Source organism: Oncorhynchus nerka, unplaced genomic scaffold, assembly GCF_034236695.1.
Source record: "Oncorhynchus nerka isolate Pitt River unplaced genomic scaffold, Oner_Uvic_2.0 unplaced_scaffold_1972, whole genome shotgun sequence".
NCBI classification, from domain to species: Eukaryota; Metazoa; Chordata; class Actinopteri; order Salmoniformes; family Salmonidae; genus Oncorhynchus; species Oncorhynchus nerka.
In genome coordinates, this window is record NW_027039355.1 from 11,481 (window position 1) to 31,440 (window position 19,960).

Here is a 19,960-nt window from a genome sequence, read left to right on the forward strand (position 1 = left end):
TGGTACCAGTAGAGAATGATGAGGGAGACAGCTGTCCTCATGGTACCAGTAGAGAGAGATGAGGGAGGCAGTTGTCCTCATGGTACCAGTAGAGAATGATGAGGGAGACAGCTGTCCTCATGGTACCAGTAGAGAGATAATTTTTATTTGTAAATCAACCAATGAAATCAAACCACAACCATCCAAATCAAACCACAACCATCCATCATCCCTTCCATGAACCATCCATAGACACCTGTGTGTGTCCTTTCAAACTATATAAACTCTTATAAACTAGGTGGTTCGAGCCCTGAATGCTGATTGGTGGTATATCAGACCATAAAACATGGGTATGATTCCAAAAACATTTGTTCTGTACTAATTACATTGGTAATCCGTTGATATTAGGCACGATTCGTCCCAAAGAAGTTCCTACCTTAGACATGAGTTCTGTCATTTCTTGATACCTTCTTTTGGTGACATGTGTATTGGCATTGTGTTTTGCGTGACATTCTACTGCACTGTTGGAGCCAGTAACATATATTTTTCTGTACAATGACATTGTTAGGGAATGTACTTCAGTTATACCACATAGCATTACTCAATTATAGCTACTATTATTGCATTTTTGGGGATTACTCTTTTTTTATAGGTATAAAAAAAGGTATCTCACAGGTATCTCATTCCACGTAGGGCTGAGTGTCTACAGCAGGGCAGTCCAACCCTCTTCCTGGAGATCTACTGTCCTGTTGGTTTCCAGTCCAACCCTCTTCCTGGTGATCTACTGTCCTGTTGGTTTCCAGTTCAATCCTCTTCCTGGAGATCTACTGTCCTGTTGGTTTCCAGTTCAACCCTCTTCCTGGACATCTACTGTCCTGTTGGTTTCCAGTCCAACCCTCTTCCTGGAGATCTACTGTCCTGTTGGTTTCCAGTTCATCAACCCTCTTCCTGGAGATCTACTGTCCTGTTGGTTTCCAGTCCAACCCTCTTCCTGGAGATCTACTGTCCTGTTGGTTTCCAGGCCAACCCTCTTCCTGGAGATCTACTGTCCTGTTGGTTTCCAGTCCAACCCTCTTCCTGGAGATCTACTGTCCTGTTGGTTTCCAGTTCAACCCTCTTCCTGGAGATCTACTGTCCTGTTGGTTTCCAGTTCAACCCTCTTCCTGGAGATCTACTGTCCTGTCGGTTTCCAGTTCAACCCTCTTCCTGGAGATCTACTGTCCTGTTGGTTTCCAGTCCAACCCTCTTCCTGGAGATCTACTGTCCTGTCGGTTTCCAGTTCAACCCTCTTCCTGGAGATCTACTGTCCTGTCGGTTTCCAGTTCAACCCTCTTCCTGGAGATCTACTGTCCTGTCGGAATCCAGTTCAACCCTCTTCTTGGAGATCTACTGTCCTGTCAGATTCCAGTTCAACCCTCTTCTTGGAGATCTACTGTCCTGTCGGTTTCCAGTCCAACCCTCTTCCTGGAGATCTACTGTCCTGTCGGTTTCCAGTTCCATCCTCTTCCTGGAGATCTACTGTCCTGTTGGTTTCCAGTTCAACCCTCTTCCTGGAGATCTACTGTCCTGTCAGATTCCAGTTCAACCCTCTTCCTGGAGATCTACTGTCCTGTCGGTTTCCAGTCCAACCCTCTTCCTGGAGATCTACTGTCCTGTCGGTTTCCAGTTCAACCCTCTTCCTGGAGATCTACTGTCCTGTCGGTTTCCAGTTCAACCCTCTTCCTGGAGATCTACTGTCCTGTCGGTTTCCAGTTCAACCCTCTTCCTGGAGATCTACTGTCCTGTCGGTTTCCAGTTCCATCCTCTTCCTGTAGATCTACTGTCCTGTTGGTTTCCAGTTCAAACCTCTTCCTGGAGATGCTGAATTAGGGTTGGACTGAAAACCTACAGGACAGTAGATCTCCAGGAAGAGGGTTGGGCTGCCCTGGTCTACAGGTTTTCCCTCTTTCCTTGTACTTGATTGATGAAGTAAAGTCCTTAATTAGTAAGGAACTGTCCTCATCTGGTTGTCTAGGTCTTAATTGAAAGGAAAAAACAACAACCTGCAGACATTAGGCCCTCCATGAGTTTTACACCCCTGGTTTACATTGTTTGACAGTGAAATAGCTGAGAAGAAATTCTAATTTAGTTTGTGGACTTTGTTATTTGTAATGAGATCATCATCTAATTCCATGTTTTTGATTGGTCACTGTAACAGATATGGGACAAAGAAGAGGAGGGACTCTGAAGATTCTGTTACTGTTGACACTCTGTCTGCAAGCCTTCACTGTTCAATGCCAAGGTACACACACACACACACACACACACACACACACACACACACACACACACACACACACACACACACACACACACACACACACACACACACACACACACACACACACACACACACAGCAGGGGGCAGGTGCTCAAAATATAAAAAATAGGGCGAAATCTAGAAAATACCAAATGCCTCTGTAGAGTACATTTTTAAATAGGCCTATTTATGTATACAACACACTCATCATTACAAACTAGTTCAGCGCCTCATAAAGACATGATTGACATGGGGAAAAGAAGGGGGGTTATCAGCTGATCATTGATGTTGATGATTGATGTTCATCTGCTAGTTAGCTTTATTCATTTTACTGATTGTAATTTACCTTAGTTTTTTCTTATCCTCTCTGCTCCTATCAGCCAATCAGACTGAAGTATATTTTTCTCTCTCTCTCTCTCTCTCTCTCTCTCTCTCTCTCTCTCTCTCTCTCTCTCTCTCTCTCTATCTCTCTCTCTCTCAACCAGACTGAAGTATTTTCCTCCCCTCTCTCTCTCTCTCTCTGCTCCAATCAGCCAATCAGACTGAATATGGATGATGATGTAGGCTAAATCAAGTATTATCAAGTGTTAAATAAATGTTAAGGTCTTTCAAGCTGGGCGTCTCCTTACAGGCCAGACTGGGAAACAGGCTCAACCAACGGATGGGGTGGGGGGTGATGAACTGGACGACAACTTGCTAGCAGTGGGTTCTGAACAAGTGTAACAAATAATATTATGGGGGAAATTATATCACCACCCAAAAGGGTGCTTTAGAGACTGGAATGACAATGGGGCTTGTGCTCTGCACGGTTAGAGCCTGACACACACACATTTCATTAGGTTTTCATCAAGACAATCACTATCAACTCAAGCACTTTGTGTCTGTTTTCACAGATTCAGGGCATCCCTCTGACCTGAGGATAGTTCTGGTGGGGAAGACTGGATCAGGGAAGAGTTCAACAGGAAACACCATCCTGAGGAGGGAGGCGTTTAAAGTAGACTTCTCCCCTGAGTCTGTCACTGATCACTGTGAGAAACAGAGTGGAGTGGTGGATGGGAGGAAGATTGATGTCATCGACACCCCGGGGCTCTATGACACAACAATGTCTAAAGAAGAGATGAAAAGTGAAATAGAAAAGGCCATCTACATGTCAGTCCCAGGACCCCACGCCTTCCTGCTGGTGATCAGACTGGGGAGGTTCACAGAGGAGGAGAGGAACACTGTGAAGTGGATCCAGGAGAACTTTGGAGAAGAAGCCTCAATGTACACCATCATTCTGTTCACCGGAGGAGACCAGCTGGAAGACAAATCAATGGTGGACTTTCTAAGTGAGAGTGAGGAGCTTATGAAACTCATCAAGGTCTTTAAGGGCAGAAATCATGTCTTCAATAATAAAAAGAAGAATGACAACACTCAGGTCCCAGAGATGCTGAAGAAGATAGATGAGATGGTGATGAAGAATGGAGGAAAACACTACACCAATGAGATGTACCAGGAGGTCCAGAGGAAGATCGAAGAGGAGGAGGAGAGGAAGAGACAGGAGAAGAAGGAGAGAGAGGAGGAGGCGAAGAAGAAACAAGAGGAGGAGATCAGAAAACGGGAAGAGAAGGCGAGAGAGGAGGAAAGGAAGAGACAGGAGGAGAAGAAGAAACAAGAGGAGGAGATCAGAAAATGGGTAGAGAAGGCGAGAGAGGAGGAGAGGAAGAGACAGGAGGAGGAGAAGAGAAAGGAGGATAAGAAGAAACATGAGGAGGAGATCAGAAAACAGGTAGCAAAGGCGAGAGAGGAGGAGAGGACGAGACAGCAGAGGACGAGGAAGTCGTCGTCAAATGGCTTTTTGGGATTGTTAGCAACTGTTTTCACAGCGGTGGTAGCAGGACCATTAGCAATTCCAGTTGGAGCTGCTGTATTTGCAAATGAATTAGCTGAACATTTAGACGATTCTGATTAAATGAGGAAGACAATCTTTACAATTCTAATTTAAGTAAAGATGAGGAAGAGGAGGCAGTGTGAAGTACCAATCTCTTCCACATCTTAATGTCAAGTAGTAGCAGTAGAATATACTGTACAATGACAACCATCATTGTTTGATTGTTCAACACTTTCTAATATGATCAGTTATTTACAATGTTTATTATTCAGAGGCTTAGGGATAATAACATACTGTAGGATGACATTTTTAACTCAACAAAAACAAACAGACAGAAAAAAATCTGAAATCATGTTTCATTAACTCAGAGATAGTTAATAAGTTATAATGGGTAAAGACATTCTAGGTATCTAGATATCTACAGTATTGATGTATCTACCCTCCCTCACTGGTCTGTGTTCTCCCTCTATTCTTCCTCCCTGGTCTGTGTTCTCCCTCTATCCTTCCTCCCTGGTCTGTGTTCTCCCTCTATCCTTCCTCCCTGGTCTGTGTTCTCCCTCTACCCTTCCTCCCTGGTCTGTGTTCTCCCTCTACCCTTCCTCCCTGGTCTGTGTTCTCCCTCTAGCCTTCCTCCCTGGTCTGTGTTCTCCCTCTACCCTCCCTCCCTGGTCTGTGTTCTCCCTCTATCCTTCCTCCCTGGTCTGTGTTCTCCCTCTAGCCTTCCTCCCTGGTCTGTGTTCTCCCTCTAGCCTTCCTCCCTGGTCTGTGTTCTCCCTCTATCCTTCCTCCCTGGTCTGTGTTCTCCCTCTAGCCTCCCTCCCTGGTCTGTGTTCTCCCTCTACCCTTCCTCCCTGGTCTGTGTTCTCCCTCTAGCCTCCCTCCCTGGTCTGTGTTCTCCCTCTAGCCTTCCTCCCTGGTCTGTGTTCTCCCTGGTCTGTGTTCTCCCCCCTCTATCCTTCCTCCCTGGTCTGTGTTCTCCCTCCCTCCTCCCTGGTCTGTGTTCTCCCTCTATCCTTCCTCCCTGGTCTGTGTTCTCCCTCTAGCCTACCCTCCCTCCCTGGTCTGTGTTCTCCCTCTATCCTTCCCCACTCCCTGGTCTGTGTTCTCCCTCTACCCCCCCTCCCTGGTCTGTGTTCTCCCTCTATCCTTCCTCCCTGGTCTGTGTTCTCCCTCTATCCTTCCTCCCTGGTCTGTGTTCTCCCTCTACCCTCCCTCCCTGGTCTGTGTTCTCTCCTCTACCCTCCCTCCCTGGTCTGTGTTCTCCCTCTATCCTTCCTCCCTGGTCTGTGTTCTCCCTCCTCCTCCCTGGTCTGTGTTCCCCTCCCTCCCTCCCTGGTCTGTGTTCTCCCTCTATCCTTCCTCCCTGGTCTGTGTTCTCCCTCTACCCTCCTCCCTCCTCCCTCTACTGGTCTGTGTTCTCCCTCTATCCTCCCTCCCTGGTCTGTGTTCTCCCTCTACCCTCCCTCCCTGGTCTGTGTTCTCCCTCTACCCTCCCTCCCTGGTCTGTGTTCTCCCTCTACCCTCCCTCCCTGGTCTGTGTTCTCCCTCTACCTCCCTCCTGGTCTGTGTTCTCCCTCTACCCTCCCTCCCTGGTCTGTGTTCTCCCTCTACCCTCCCTCCCTGGTCTGTGTTCTCCCTCTACCCTCCCTCCCTGGTCTGTGTTCTCCCTCTACCCTCCCTCCCTGGTCTGTGTTCTCCCTCTACCCTCCTTCCTCCCTGGTCTGTGTTCTCCCTCTCCACCCTCCTCCCTGGTCTGTGTTCTCCCTCTACCCTCTCTCTACCCTCCCCTCCCTGGTCTGTGTTCTCTCTCTACCCCTCCCTGGTCTGTGTTCTCCCTCTACCCTCTCTCCACCCCCCTCCCTGGTCTGTGTTCTCCCTCTACCCTCCTCTAGCCTCCCTCCCTGGTCTGTGTTCTCCCTCTACCCTCCCTCCCTGGTCTGTGTTCTCCCTCTATCCTCCCTCCCTGGTCTGTGTTCTCCCTCTACCCTCCCTCCCTGGTCTGTGTTCTCCCTCTATCCTCCCTCCCTGGTCTGTGTTCTCCCTCTACCCTCCCTCCCTAGTCTGTGTTCTCCCTCTACCCTCCCTCCCTAGTCTGTGTTCTCCCTCTACCCTCCCTCCCTGGTCTGTGTACTCCCTCTACCCTCCCTCCCTGGTCTGTGTACTCCCTCTACCCTCCCTCCCTGGTCTGTGTTCTCCCTCTACCCTCCCTCCCTGGTCTGTGTTCTCCCTCTATCCTCCCTCCCTAGTCTGTGTTCTCCCTCTACCCTCCCTCCCTGGTCTGTGTTCTCCCTCTATCCTTCCTCCCTGGTGTGTGTTCTCCCTCTACCCTCCCTCCCTGGTCTGTGTTCTCCCTCTATCCTCCCTCCCTGGTCTGTGTTCTCCCTCTACCCTCCCTCTTTGTGTTAAACACCACATGACGAACACAGTGAGTAATGTTGTAATGTACTGTACGTCACAACTGTATTTCTACTGTACCTCATTACTGTATTTCTACTATACCTCATTACTGTATTTCTACTGTACCTCATTACTGTATTTCTACTGTACCTCATTACTGTATTTATACTGTACCTCATTACTGTATTTCTACTATACCTCATTACTGTATTTCTACTGTACCTCATTACTGTATTTATACTGTACCTCATTACTGTATTTCTACTGTACTTGGGAAAAGAACATTACTTTAACAATTACAAAGAGGGATTTTGTATCGTAGACCTACTGAAAGGGATATAGAGGGATTATATATTATATAAATATAGAAGTCTATTCATTTGATTATTAGTATAAATATAGAAGTCTATTAATTTGATTATTAGTATAAATATAGAAGTCTATTAATTTGATTATTAGTATAAATATAGAAGTCTATTAATTTGATTATTAGTATAAATATAGAAGTCTATTAATTTGATTATTAGTATAAATATAGAAGTCTATTAATTTGATTATTAGTATGTTGTGCTTGTGCTGTATAATGTTTTATGATGTATCAATCTTTGAAGGACATTTGATGGACAACCTTTAGTCGTTAGTAATAACTAATTGTTGCTTGTTTGATTTCCCCAGATTTAAACTATGTGAAATCCAGAAAATCCTTTCCTCACATTTCTTTCAAAGAACAAAATCTTTACAACAGATTTATTTCACATTTGAGAGAGCGAGTGAGAGAGAAATGTGCCTTGTCATCATACTGACAACATCAAAATAGCCTTTCAAGACTGAAGTCAGCAGGACTTTGAGTAGCCAGACTTTGTATCAGCCAGACTTGTTGCTGGGTTACAGGGTTAAATAGCCATTCAACCAGTTTGGAAAAGAGAAAACAGAACGTTCTGCTCCATTGTTACACTCCCATTGTAAAGTAGAAGGGTTCCATTATACTGTATTAGAACGCAACTGTGCTTTAGAACTAGAAGAGACTCCACTATCAACATGAGAAATTATGGTCAACTGTATAGACACACACATACTGGGATTCAATCCAATACTGTATAGACAGACACACAGGCTGGGATTCAATCCAATACTGTACAGACAGACACACAGGCTGGGATTCAATCCAATACTGTACAGACACACATAGGCTGGGATTCAATCCAATACTGTATAGACAGACACACAGGCTGGGATTCAATACAATACTGTATAGACACACACACAGGCTGGGATTCGTAAGGTCGCTAGTTCAACTCCAGGAGCAGACAAGGTGAAAAATGTGTCATTGTGCCCTTGAGCAAGGCATTTAACCTCAATTGCTCCAGGCATGTCGTTGATAATGTCTGACCCTGTCTAAAGACCCCAGCTCTCTGTGGGTGTTGATAATGTCTGACCCTGTCTAAAGACCCCAGCTCTCTGTGGGTGTTGATAATGTCTGACCCTGTCTAAAGACTCCAGCTCTCTGTGGGTGTTGATAATGTCTGACCCTGTCTAAAGACTCCAGCTCTCTGTGGGTGTTGATAATGTCTGACCCTGTCTAAAACTCCAGCACTCTGCGGCTGTTTGGATATGTGAGAAACACCTGGACAAGTGTGAAACAGGACAAATAACAGCAGCTACTATAGTCACCATATTCCGTGTAATAGTGCACTACTTTCTACCAGGACCCTAGTGCACTACTTTCTACCAGGCCCCTAGTGCACTACTTTCTACCAGGCCCCTAGTGCACTACTTTCTACCAGGCCCCTAGTGCACTACTTTCTACCAGGCCCCTAGTGCACTACTTTCTACCAGGACCCTAGTGCACTACTTTCTACCAGGACCCTAGTGCACTACTTTCTACCAGGACCCTAGTGCACTACTTTCTACCAGGACCCTAGTGCACTACTTTCTACCAGGACCCTAGTGCACTACTTTCTACCAAACCCTAGTGCACTACTTTCTACCAGGACCCTAGTGCACTACTTTCTACCAGGACCCTAGTGCACTACTTTCTACCAGGCCCCTAGTGCACTACTTTAACCAGGACCCTAGTGCACTACTAAATATAAGATATTTATAAGATATTTATCTAAAGAGACATCGGCACATGTAGTATGAGTCACAAATGGCACCCTACACCATCATTTGCAAATAAATTCATTAAAAATCCTACAATGTGATTTTCTGGATTTTTTTCTTCTAATTTTCATTGTTGAAGTGTACCTAGTGTGTCATTGTTGAAGTGTACCTATGATGAAAATGTACAGGCCTCTTTCATCTCATTAAGTGGGAGAACTTGCACAATTGGTGGCTGACTAAATACTTTTTTGCCCCACTGTATAACATTTGCAACTGTTTACGATGCATCAACCTCCATCTCTTCTTCAGAACTGTGACCTCTTGCCCTTTCAACTCTCTTCCCTGCCTCCACATAGGAGATTTGTTCTACAGCCCTAATCCTTGACCCCTCAACCTCTTTCACCCTAACAGGGCACTCTGGGAATTAGGGAATATGATCCACACCAGATTTGCAACATTTTACATTCACAGACTCTTCAATAACATTTTCCTTCCGTCTGCAAACACTTGAAACGTGGCAAATTCTTGTACATTTATTGCATTACATTGTGTTGCTTCAGAGTATCTTATACAGCTTTATATATTCTTGTATATTCTTGTATATTCTTGTATATTCTTGTATATTCTTGTATATTTCTTGCATTGCATCATCTTATACCTCCCAGCTTTATAAACGATATCAAATCAAATCACATCAAATGTTATTGGTCACATACACATGGTTAGCAGATGTTATTGGTTACATACACATGGTTAGCAGATGTTATTGGTCACATACACATGGTTAGCAGATGTTATTGGTCACATACACATGGTTAGCAGATGTTATTGGTCACATACACATGGTTAGCAGATGTTATTGGTCACATACACATGGTTAGCAGATGTTATTGGTCACATACACATGGTTAGCAGATGTTATTGGTCACATACACGTGGTTAGCAGATGTTATTGGTCACATACACATGGTTAGCAGATGCTATTGGTCACATACACATGGTTAGCAGATGTTATTGGTCACATACACATGGTTAGCAGATGTTATTGGTCACATACACATGGTTAGCAGATGTGATTGGTCACATACACATGGTTAGCAGATGTTATTGGTTACATACACATGGTTAGCAGATGTTATTGGTCACATACACATGGTTAGCAGATGTTATTGGTCACATACATGTGGTTAGCAGATGTTATTGGTTACATACACATGGTTAGCAGATGTTATTGGTCACATACACATGGTTAGCAGATGTTATTGGTCACATACACATGGTTAGCAGATGTTATTGGTTACATACACATGGTTAGCAGATGTTATTGGTCACATACACATGGTTAGCAGATGCTATTGGTCACATACACATGGTTAGCAGATGTTATTGGTCACATACACATGGTTAGCAGATGTTATTGGTTACATACACATGGTTAGCAGATGTTATTGGTCACATACACATGGTTAGCAGATGTTATTGGTCACATACACATGGTTAGCAGATGTTATTGGTCACATACACATGGTTAGCAGATGTTATTGGTCACATACACATGGTTAGCAGATGTTATTGGTCACATACACATGGGTAGCAGATGTTATTGGTCACATACACATGGTTAGCAGATGTTATTGGTCATATACACATGGTTAGCAGATGTTATTGGTCACATACACATGGTTAGCAGATGTTATTGGTCATATACACATGGTTAGCAGATGTTATTGGTCACATACACATGGTTAGCAGATGTTATTGGTCACATACACATGGTTAGCAGATGTTATTGGTCACATACACATGGTTAGCAGATGTTATTGGTCACATACACATGGTTAGCAGATGTTATTGGTCACATACACATGGTTAGCAGATGTTATTGGTCACATACACATGGTTAGCAGATGTTATTGGTCACACACACATGGTTAGCAGATGTTATTGGTCACATACACATGGTTAGCAGATGTTATTGGTTACATACACATGGTTAGCAGATGTTATTGGTCACATACACATGGTTAGCAGATGTTATTGGTCACATACATGTGGTTAGCTGATGTTATTGGTCACATACACATGGTTAGCAGATGTTATTGGTCACATACACATGGTTAGCAGATGTTATTGGTCACATACATGTGGTTAGCTGATGTTATTGGTCACATACACATGGTTAGCAGATGTTATTGGTCACATACACATGGTTAGCAGATGTTATTGGTCACATACACATGGTTAGCAGATGTTATTGGTAACATACACATGGTTAGCAGATGTTATTGGTCACACACACATGGTTAGCAGATGTTATTGGTCACATACACATGGTTAGCAGATGTTATTGGTCACATACACATGGTTAGCAGATGTTATTGGTCACATACACATGGTTAGCAGATGTGATTGGTCACATACACATGGTTAGCAGATGTTATTGGTCACATACACATGGTTAGCAGATGTGATTGGTCACATACACATGGTTAGCAGATGTTATTGGTCACATACACATGGTTAGCAGATGTGATTGGTCACATACACATGGTTAGCAGATGTTATTGGTCACATACACATGGTTAGCAGATGTGATTGGTCACATACACATGGTTAGCAGATGTTATTGGTCACATACACATGGTTAGCAGATGTTATTGGTCACATACACATGGTTAGCAGATGTTATTGGTCACATACACATGGTTAGCAGATGTTATTGGTCACATACACATGGTTAGCAGATGTTATTGGTCACATACACATGGTTAGCAGATGTTATTGGTCACATACACATGGTTAGCAGATGTTATTGGTCACACACACATGGTTAGCAGATGTTATTGGTCACATACACATGGTTAGCAGATGTTATTGGTTACATACACATGGTTAGCAGATGATATTGGTCACATACACATGGTTAGCAGATGTTATTGGTCACATACATGTGGTTAGCTGATGTTATTGGTCACATACACATGGTTAGCAGATGTTATTGGTCACATACACATGGTTAGCAGATGTTATTGGTCACATACATGTGGTTAGCTGATGTTATTGGTCACATACACATGGTTAGCAGATGTTATTGGTCACATACACATGGTTAGCAGATGTTATTGGTCACATACACATGGTTAGCAGATATTATTGGTAACATACACATGGTTAGCAGATGTTATTGGTCACACACACATGGTTAGCAGATGTTATTGGTCACATACACATGGTTAGCAGATGTTATTGGTCACATACACATGGTTAGCAGATGTTATTGGTCACATACACATGGTTAGCAGATGTTATTGGTCACATACACATGGTTAGCAGATGTTATTGGTCACATACACATGGTTAGCAGATGTGATTGGTCACATACACATGGTTAGCAGATGTTATTGGTCACATACACATGGTTAGCAGATGTGATTGGTCACATACACATGGTTAGCAGATGTTATTGGTCACATACACATGGTTAGCAGATGTGATTGGTCACATACACATGGTTAGCAGATGTTATTGGTCACATACACATGGTTAGCAGATGTTATTGGTCACATACACATGGTTAGCAGATGTTATTGGTCACATACACATGGTTAGCATATGTTATTGGTAACATACACATGGTTAGCAGATGTTATTGGTCACACACACATGGTTAGCAGATGTTATTGGTCACATACACATGGTTAGCAGATGTTATTGGTCATATACACATGGTTAGCAGATGTTATTGGTCACATACAAATGGTTAGCAGATGTTATTGGTCACATACACATGTTTAGCAGATGTTATTGGTCATATACACATGGTTAGCAGATGTTATTGGTCACATACAAATGGTTAGCAGATGTTATTGGTCACATACACATGTTTAGCAGATGTTATTGCAAGTGTAGCGAAATGCTTGTGCTTCTAGTTCCGACAGTTCAGCAACATCTAACAGGTAATATCTATCAAATACCTAATTCACACAAATCTAAGTAAAGGAAAGGAATATATAAGCAAGCTAGCTAAATAGGACAAATTAGTTAGCAAGTGCCAGCTAGCTAAATAGGACAAATTAGTTAGCAAGTGCCAGCTAGCTAAATAGGACAAATTAGTTAGCAAGTGCCAGCTAGCTAAATAGGACAAATTAGTTAGCAAGTGCCAGCTAGCTAAATAGGACAAATTAGTTAGCAAGTGCCAGCTAGCTAAATAGGACAAATTAGTTAGCAAGTGCCAGCTAGCTAAATAGGACAAATTAGTTAGCAAGTGCCAGCTAGCTAAGTTGCCATACATGTTTAATGCTTTTCAACCTGTCCCCAAATGAATGTCAGTGGTTCAGAGTTTGTTTTGATATTTTAACCTGCGTGTGGTGTGGGGGACAAAATAAATGTATGTACGATGTCGCATAGCCGGTTTGGGTTCCGTGTAGATAGTATAGAATACTGTATATACATATGAGATGAGTAATGCAAGGTACTATATTAAAGTGACATCTACTTTGACTGCATCCACTTTTTCCAAAGCTTCTTCAGCATCCTTGTGACTTCAAACGAGTTTCCCAAATAAACATCTTTATAAAAAAACAACATACTCCGACAAGCAACGATTCAACAGACTCATTTTCCACAACAATTGTTGCCCTTTTTGTTCAATTCTTGGACTTCACTGTTGTCCACCCATCCTTCTCACTAATGGTTCTCGATGCGCTTTCATCTTCAAACAACTCTTCTTCTGCTCTCATCTCTGATTCTGGGCAGACAGCCAATGTTGTGAATTGTCAGAAGGATGTTGGTAATAGTGACACCCAACCAGAATTCAGACTCTGCGTGTTCTGAGTTTAATTATTCTTTGCCTAGTAACACTCTCTCATTGGCTATAAATGACTGGTTACAGGGGAAATGAAACTTAACTCGGAATGTACAGGTAACTGCCAAAATAAAAGAAACACTTGAGTAATTGAGGGTTCTGTCAGCTCTGTTATGTTGTGGGGTGCATTTTCCTGGCGTGGTTTAGTCCACTCAACCACTTAGAGACCAAGGTAAACACCAGTAAATACACAGCCATTCTGAGTGATCACCTTCAACCTGTGGTGAATAATGTCTATCCTGATGGGAGTCGTCTCTTCCAGGATGATAATGCCCCCGTCCACAGGGTATGAGAGGTCACTGAATGGTTTGATGAGCATGAAAACTATGTAAACCATATGCCCTGGCTGTCTCAGTCACCAAATCTCAACCCAGTTGAACCCTTAAGGGAGACTCTGGATCAACACCTGAGAGAGCGTTTCCACCACCATCAACCAAACAATAGAGTTCTAGACACTTGTAGAGTCTATGTGCATTGAAGCAGTTCTGGCACTTCGTGGTGTCCAACGCCCTGTTAACACACATTATGTTGGTGTTTCCTTTATTTTGGTAGTTACCTGTAAGGTCCAGCTAATAGCTTCACTAACAGCGAGTATTCAACTTAACTACCTTACTAATTAAATTACGTACAACGATTACATTAGAAGACTTAGGCAACTATGAGCCTAAGCGGCAGGCTGTTTGTGGTATTATTAAATCTCCTTGTCACTCATTGTCATGGCTTGATAGTGATCAATGGAGTTGGAGAGAGAACAAACAGATCTGAGACCAGGCTTGGCAACTACAGTATATAGTGATCAATGGAGTTGGAAAGAGAACAAACAGATCTGGGACCAGGTTAGACAACTACAGTATATAGTGATCAATGGAGTTGGAAAGAGAACAAACAGATCTGGGACCAGGTTAGACAACTACAGTATATAGTGATCAATGGAGTTGGAAAGAGAGCAAACAGATCTGGGACCAGGCTAGACAACTACAGTATATAGTGATCAATGGAGTTGGAAAGAGAACAAACAGATCTGGGACCAGGTTAGACAACTACAGTATATAGTGATCAATGGAGTTGGAAAGAGAACAACCAGATCTGGGACCAGGTTAGACAACTACAGTATATAGTGATCAATGGAGTTGGAAAGAGATCAAACAGATCTGGGACCAGGTTAGGCAACTACAGTATATAGTGATCAATGGAGTTGGAAAGAGAACAAACAGATCTGGGACCAGGTTAGACAACTACATAGTTACATTTGAAAATGTTTCATTTGCTATTTTAATTTGAACCTTTTTCCCAGAAGAAGAGGTCTGTGTCCAACACATTTCATTTAACCCAGAGTTGTGGCTAATCCAAGGTTGAGTTGTCAGAGGAGGTTGATAATAGTGACACCCAATCAGATTTCAGCCTCTGCCTGTCCTGAGGTGAATTACTCCTCTCATTGGCTAGAAATGACTAGTTACTGGTGAAACGAAACTTAAATCTGACTATAAGTTGCAGCACATAGCTTCAGCTCTCACAGTCACAACAGGGGACAATTAACAGACACGTGCAACTACACTAAAAGTGAGTATTCAACTTAACTACCTTACTAATGAAATGTACAACAATGTATTGTAATAATTGTAGCACAATATGGAGTAAACATTTGATTTATACCAGGTTTGTTGACATTGATGCATACATAATCAAACAATGACATCACGAGACATGTCAAGACAATTTAATCAAAATAAACAAGTTTCTTGGAAAGTCAACAATCACATTCTTCTGTTTGTATTTATACATGTGGTTTAATATTGGATAACAATGAAAGGAGAATTCTGTTTTTCACTTTTACCTGAAACATTTATCTTGTTTAATTAAATAGAAACCAGAGGGTCTAGGATGAGATAGTGTAGAACAGGTCTGGGTCTATGATATTTACCTAAGAGAGTTCAAGGGTTAAGTAGCCTATAAATTAAATTCAGCCTGTGGGCCGCGAGTTGGGTAACCCTGCTATATATCTAATTGATGACAGATATTATAATGCCTGGAGGCTGGTGGGAGGAGCCATAGGAGGGATGGCTTATTGTAATGCCTGGATAGGTATTTTACATGTCAGACAGAGCAGGCTGGTGGGAGGAGCCATAGGAGGGATGGTGTATTGTAATGCCTGGATAGGTATTTTACATGTCAGACAGAGGAGGCTGGTGGGAGGAGCCATAGGAGGGGTGGTTTATTGTAATGGCTGGTATGGAATACATGTAATGGTACCTACACATCAAACTCATGGAAACAACGTGTTTGACTCCGTTCCAATGATTCCATTCCAGCCGTTACATTGAGCCCCTCCTCCTATATCTTCTGCAATGAAACTCCTGTGCAGGGAACCACGATCATCCTTTATCCCCAGCTAACACACCTGGCTCCAGTAATCAACTAATGATGGTCTTCAGAATCAGGTGTTTTAGCTACAGGACTGGGGGAACGTGTGACACCAATCAGGCCCCAGAAAACTGGAGTTGCCTCCCTGGTCTATCTGGTCCCACCATGTAGCAGAATGTCAACTGTAGAATGATAAGCATGTTTAGGATATAATTTGACACCCCCTATATGAGTACATTATGTTTTCCTAATATAGGCTACGTTGTTAGGGAATGTACTTTGTTTTACAATAGTTACATCACATAGCATCTTCTTATAGTTCATATTGGTTTAAAGTCAAATAACACCACATAGCATTACTCTTCTTATAGTTCATATTGGTTTAAAGTCAAATAACACCACATAGCATTACTCTTCTTATAGTTCATATTGGTTTAAAGTCAAAAAACACCACATAGCATTACTCTTCTTATAGTTCATATTGGTTTAAAGTCAAATAACACCACATAGCATTACTCTTCTTATAGTTCATATTGTTTTAAAGTGAAGCGAAGAATAAATTATAATTTAGTTTATGTGGACTTTGTTTTTTGTAATAAGGCCATCGTCTGTTTCTATGTTTTTGATTGGCCGACTGTAGCAGAGATGGAACGAGGAAGAGGAGGGACTCTGAAGATTCTGTTCCTGTTGACACTCTGTCTGCAAGCCTTCACAGGTCAATGCCAAGGTACAGAACACACACACACCCCCCATTCACAAATACATGCTGCTCAAACACACACCAGGGCTGTGCACATATACATGCTGCTCAAACACACACCAGGGCTGTGGACATATACATGCTGCTCAAACACACACCAGGGCTGTACATATATACATGCTGCTCAAACACACACCAGGGCTGTACACATATACATGCTGCTCAAACACACACCAGGGCTGTACATATATACATGCTGCTCAAACACACACCAGGGCCGTACATATATACATGCTGCTCAAACACACACCAGGGCCGTGCACATATACATGCTGCTCAAACACACACCAGGGCTGTGCACATATACATGCTGCTCAAACACACACCAGGGCTGTGCACATATACATGCTGCTCAAACACACACCAGGGGCCTGTTGCACAAAACTAGGATAAGGGATTAAGCCAGGATATCTTGGTGATCCTGGCTCAATTGATCCGTAATCCGGTTGCACTAAAGATGGATAGGGGGCAGGAGGATATGTTATGGTATAAATTACCATGGAGATTTATTCTGTGGAGCTAGCCTGCTCCAGACCAGGCTAAATTCCAGGATCTATTTAATCTCATCCCTAATGTCAGTCAGCAGTCACCACAAATGGAAACCAATAGTTATTTCACTGCTCACTATACATTGTTATCACATATAACTAGACCCACTGTTATTATTTAAACGTTTGTGATCATTAATTTCAATGATTTTGGATAAAAAATGATTTTTAGATGATGTTGCTATCATTAGATAATTTACAGTTTCCCATAGACTATAAGGCTATATATAAAATGATAGAATATTAGGGCCACAGAGGGGAAAAAAAACACAAGTCATAATATTGTAACCAGTTGTTTTAAAGGAGGACAGTTGTTAAAATGACAGATGTGGGGCATTTCGTGAAATTGTACTTCAGTATGGTTTCATAAACAAAGACATGCTGATGTGCCAGAATATTAAGTATCACATTGTCATAAGTATCAAAACTGTAAAAACAATATGTAGCTTTTCTGCAGAAAGAACCAGCCTCATAAATGTATGACTTTATCCTTTTTCTTCAGTGTGGCCCTAGTACTCTGTCATATAAACAAATACACATTCCATATGAATATAAAAACACAATGTGTAACATTATGTTCCTTTATTGAATAAGGACAAAACAAAGCAGGTAAACCATCAGCTCCTTTCGAAACTGAAGTCACAGTGACTCTACAAGATGGAAAGCACAGAATCCAAGCATATTATACAAAATGATACACACATTCAAAGGTCTGTATATAACACACCCTGCATGTCTGCACACTAAAATAAATGCAGGACAAATCCATACACATCAACTGAACAGACAAATGAATGGATGCAGTAGCCTCCCTGCAGCCTTGTATTACACACAGTATACCGCACAAACATCATAAGAGGCCAAATTCGTCAAAAACGAACCCAAAAAACCCAAATTCCTCTGCCACCGCAGGACATATTTAACCAAAATTGAAAGCACACATACTAACTAAAATAATTCAACACATATTGGTCCCTCAGCAGCCGACCACTGTCGTCATCAGGGAAGATTGCCGGATTGTCCCAGTCCATGGCTGGTGGCACTCTGGGGGCCCTCTCCTTCCTCAGGCAGGCCACATTGTGGAGGACAGCACAAGCCACAGTAATATCACATGCCCTAACAGGGCTGACCCTTAATTTGTGAAGGCATTGAAAGCGTGCCTTCAGGAGGCCAAAGGTCATTTCAACTCTGGCCCTGGTCCTGGCATGGGCATGGTTGTAGGCCTGCTGTGCTTCCTGGGGGTCTGTGAAAGGTGTCAGGAGAAAAGGCTGGCAGCCATACCCCCTGTCTCCCAGCAACACACCAGAGAATTCACCTGTCAACACAAAATCTCATCATTACTACCTCATAAACACAGTGATATTCTTGACACAGCCATGATGGTTATAAATAGGGGTTGTGTGGCTTACCTTGTGATAGGCACTGATAGATTTCAGAGGCCCGAAAGATTCTGGAGTCATGGACTGAGCCAGGCCATTTTGCCACAACATTGCTGATCACACAGTCAGCATTGCAAACCATCTGAAATCATAAGATGAGGAATATTACACCAATCAATGCACATCACTGGCAATGCAGAGTGTTCGTCAATGGACAATATCAAAAAGTTATGTTCACCTGAACATTAATGCTGTGAAAGGATTTCCTATTCACAAAATCGGCCTCATGGGCACCTGAGGGGGCTTTTATCCTTATGTGTGTGCAGTCCACTGCACCAATGACATTGGGGAAACCTGTCACACAAAGTAATGAGTATCCTACTATGTGTTAACAGTTGTCCTGTAATTTGTAGATCCTCTTACCTGCAATCCTATAGAACTCCTCTTTGATGTCACAGAGTCTTCTGTGGCCAGGGAAGGAGATGAAGACATCTGCTAATGCTTTGATAGCCAGACACACACTCCTTATTGTGCGGCAAATTGTGGCCTTGTTCAGCTGTTCTGCATCCCCCACTGAGTACAGGAAGGCTCCACTAGCAAAAAGCGCAAGGCCACACAAACCATTTGCTCCACACTCAGTGCATGGCTCCGTGCAGTGCGGTGCTTAATCCTGGGACCCAGTAGTCTGCATAGATACCTGATGCCATCTGCAGAAAACCTGTATCTTTCATATAGATGGTCATCAGGGAAGGCCAGTGGGTCCAACCGGTCCCTGAAGACCCTTTCTCGCCTGAAGGCTCTCCTCAGCACAAGTGCTTCTTCATCCACCACATCTCGCACGAATGGGCATGCCATTGTCAGAGCAGAAAGGAACACACAATTTTGGGCCTTCATATAGGCTAGTGGCCACACCTGGTGCTGGGGGTGGGCAAAAGAGGGCGATGCCTTATAACGATGACTTGGTTGTACTGATTGCTGGGAAAATAAAAAAACCTTAGAAAGATGCCACCGTCCTGTGTGCTCACAATAAGAGCTCATATGTCATGGCTCACTTGACTTTACGAGAATATACCTAATTTTTATTTTGAGCTGTGTCATCTTCTTGGAGCTGGGGAGGAAAGAAAAATAATGATTAATACATTTGTGTTACAGTTAGCATACAGTGTACATTGAAGGCATATCTCACCTCCCTCTCAAGTTTTTTTATTTCAAGGTCCAGTTTCCTAATTGTCCTCTTTTTTTATTTCGGACTCCAGTGCAAGATTTTCCATCTTCTTCTTCTTGTACTGAATGTCTATGTCTGCCAGTTCTATTTGGCGCCGGAGGTGGTTGCCATACAACTTTCTGATAGCTTGTGAGCTCTGTGAACACAATACAATTAGCGCAGCTGGAATTTGGCA

At 42.8% G+C, this 19,960-nt stretch overlaps 2 protein-coding genes across 2 annotated transcripts in view; one reads left to right on the plus strand and one right to left on the minus strand.

Moving 5' to 3' along the window:
• The first annotated feature begins 1,905 nt into the window (after window positions 1–1,905).
• The window catches only part of LOC115127672 (uncharacterized), a 34,564-nt gene continuing 16,509 nt past the window's right edge, over window positions 1,906–19,960 (plus strand). The window contains exons 1-4 of the mRNA XM_065014874.1: window positions 1,906–2,260; window positions 3,172–4,221; window positions 15,001–15,072; window positions 16,514–16,600. Of these exons, the coding sequence (XP_064870946.1) occupies window positions 2,179–2,260; window positions 3,172–4,221; window positions 15,001–15,072; window positions 16,514–16,600 (1,291 nt within the window). The 5' untranslated portion in view covers window positions 1,906–2,178. The remainder of the gene's footprint in view (window positions 2,261–3,171; window positions 4,222–15,000; window positions 15,073–16,513; window positions 16,601–19,960) is intronic.
• Window positions 18,071–19,479, minus strand: LOC135567510 (putative nuclease HARBI1). Its single transcript, XM_065014873.1, has 3 exons — window positions 18,984–19,479; window positions 18,591–18,702; window positions 18,071–18,496 (listed from the first exon to the last, which is right to left on the minus strand). The coding sequence occupies exons 1-3, from the start codon at window positions 19,050–19,052 to the stop codon at window positions 18,126–18,128; spliced, it is 552 nt and encodes a 183-aa protein (XP_064870945.1). The 5' UTR covers window positions 19,053–19,479; the 3' UTR covers window positions 18,071–18,125.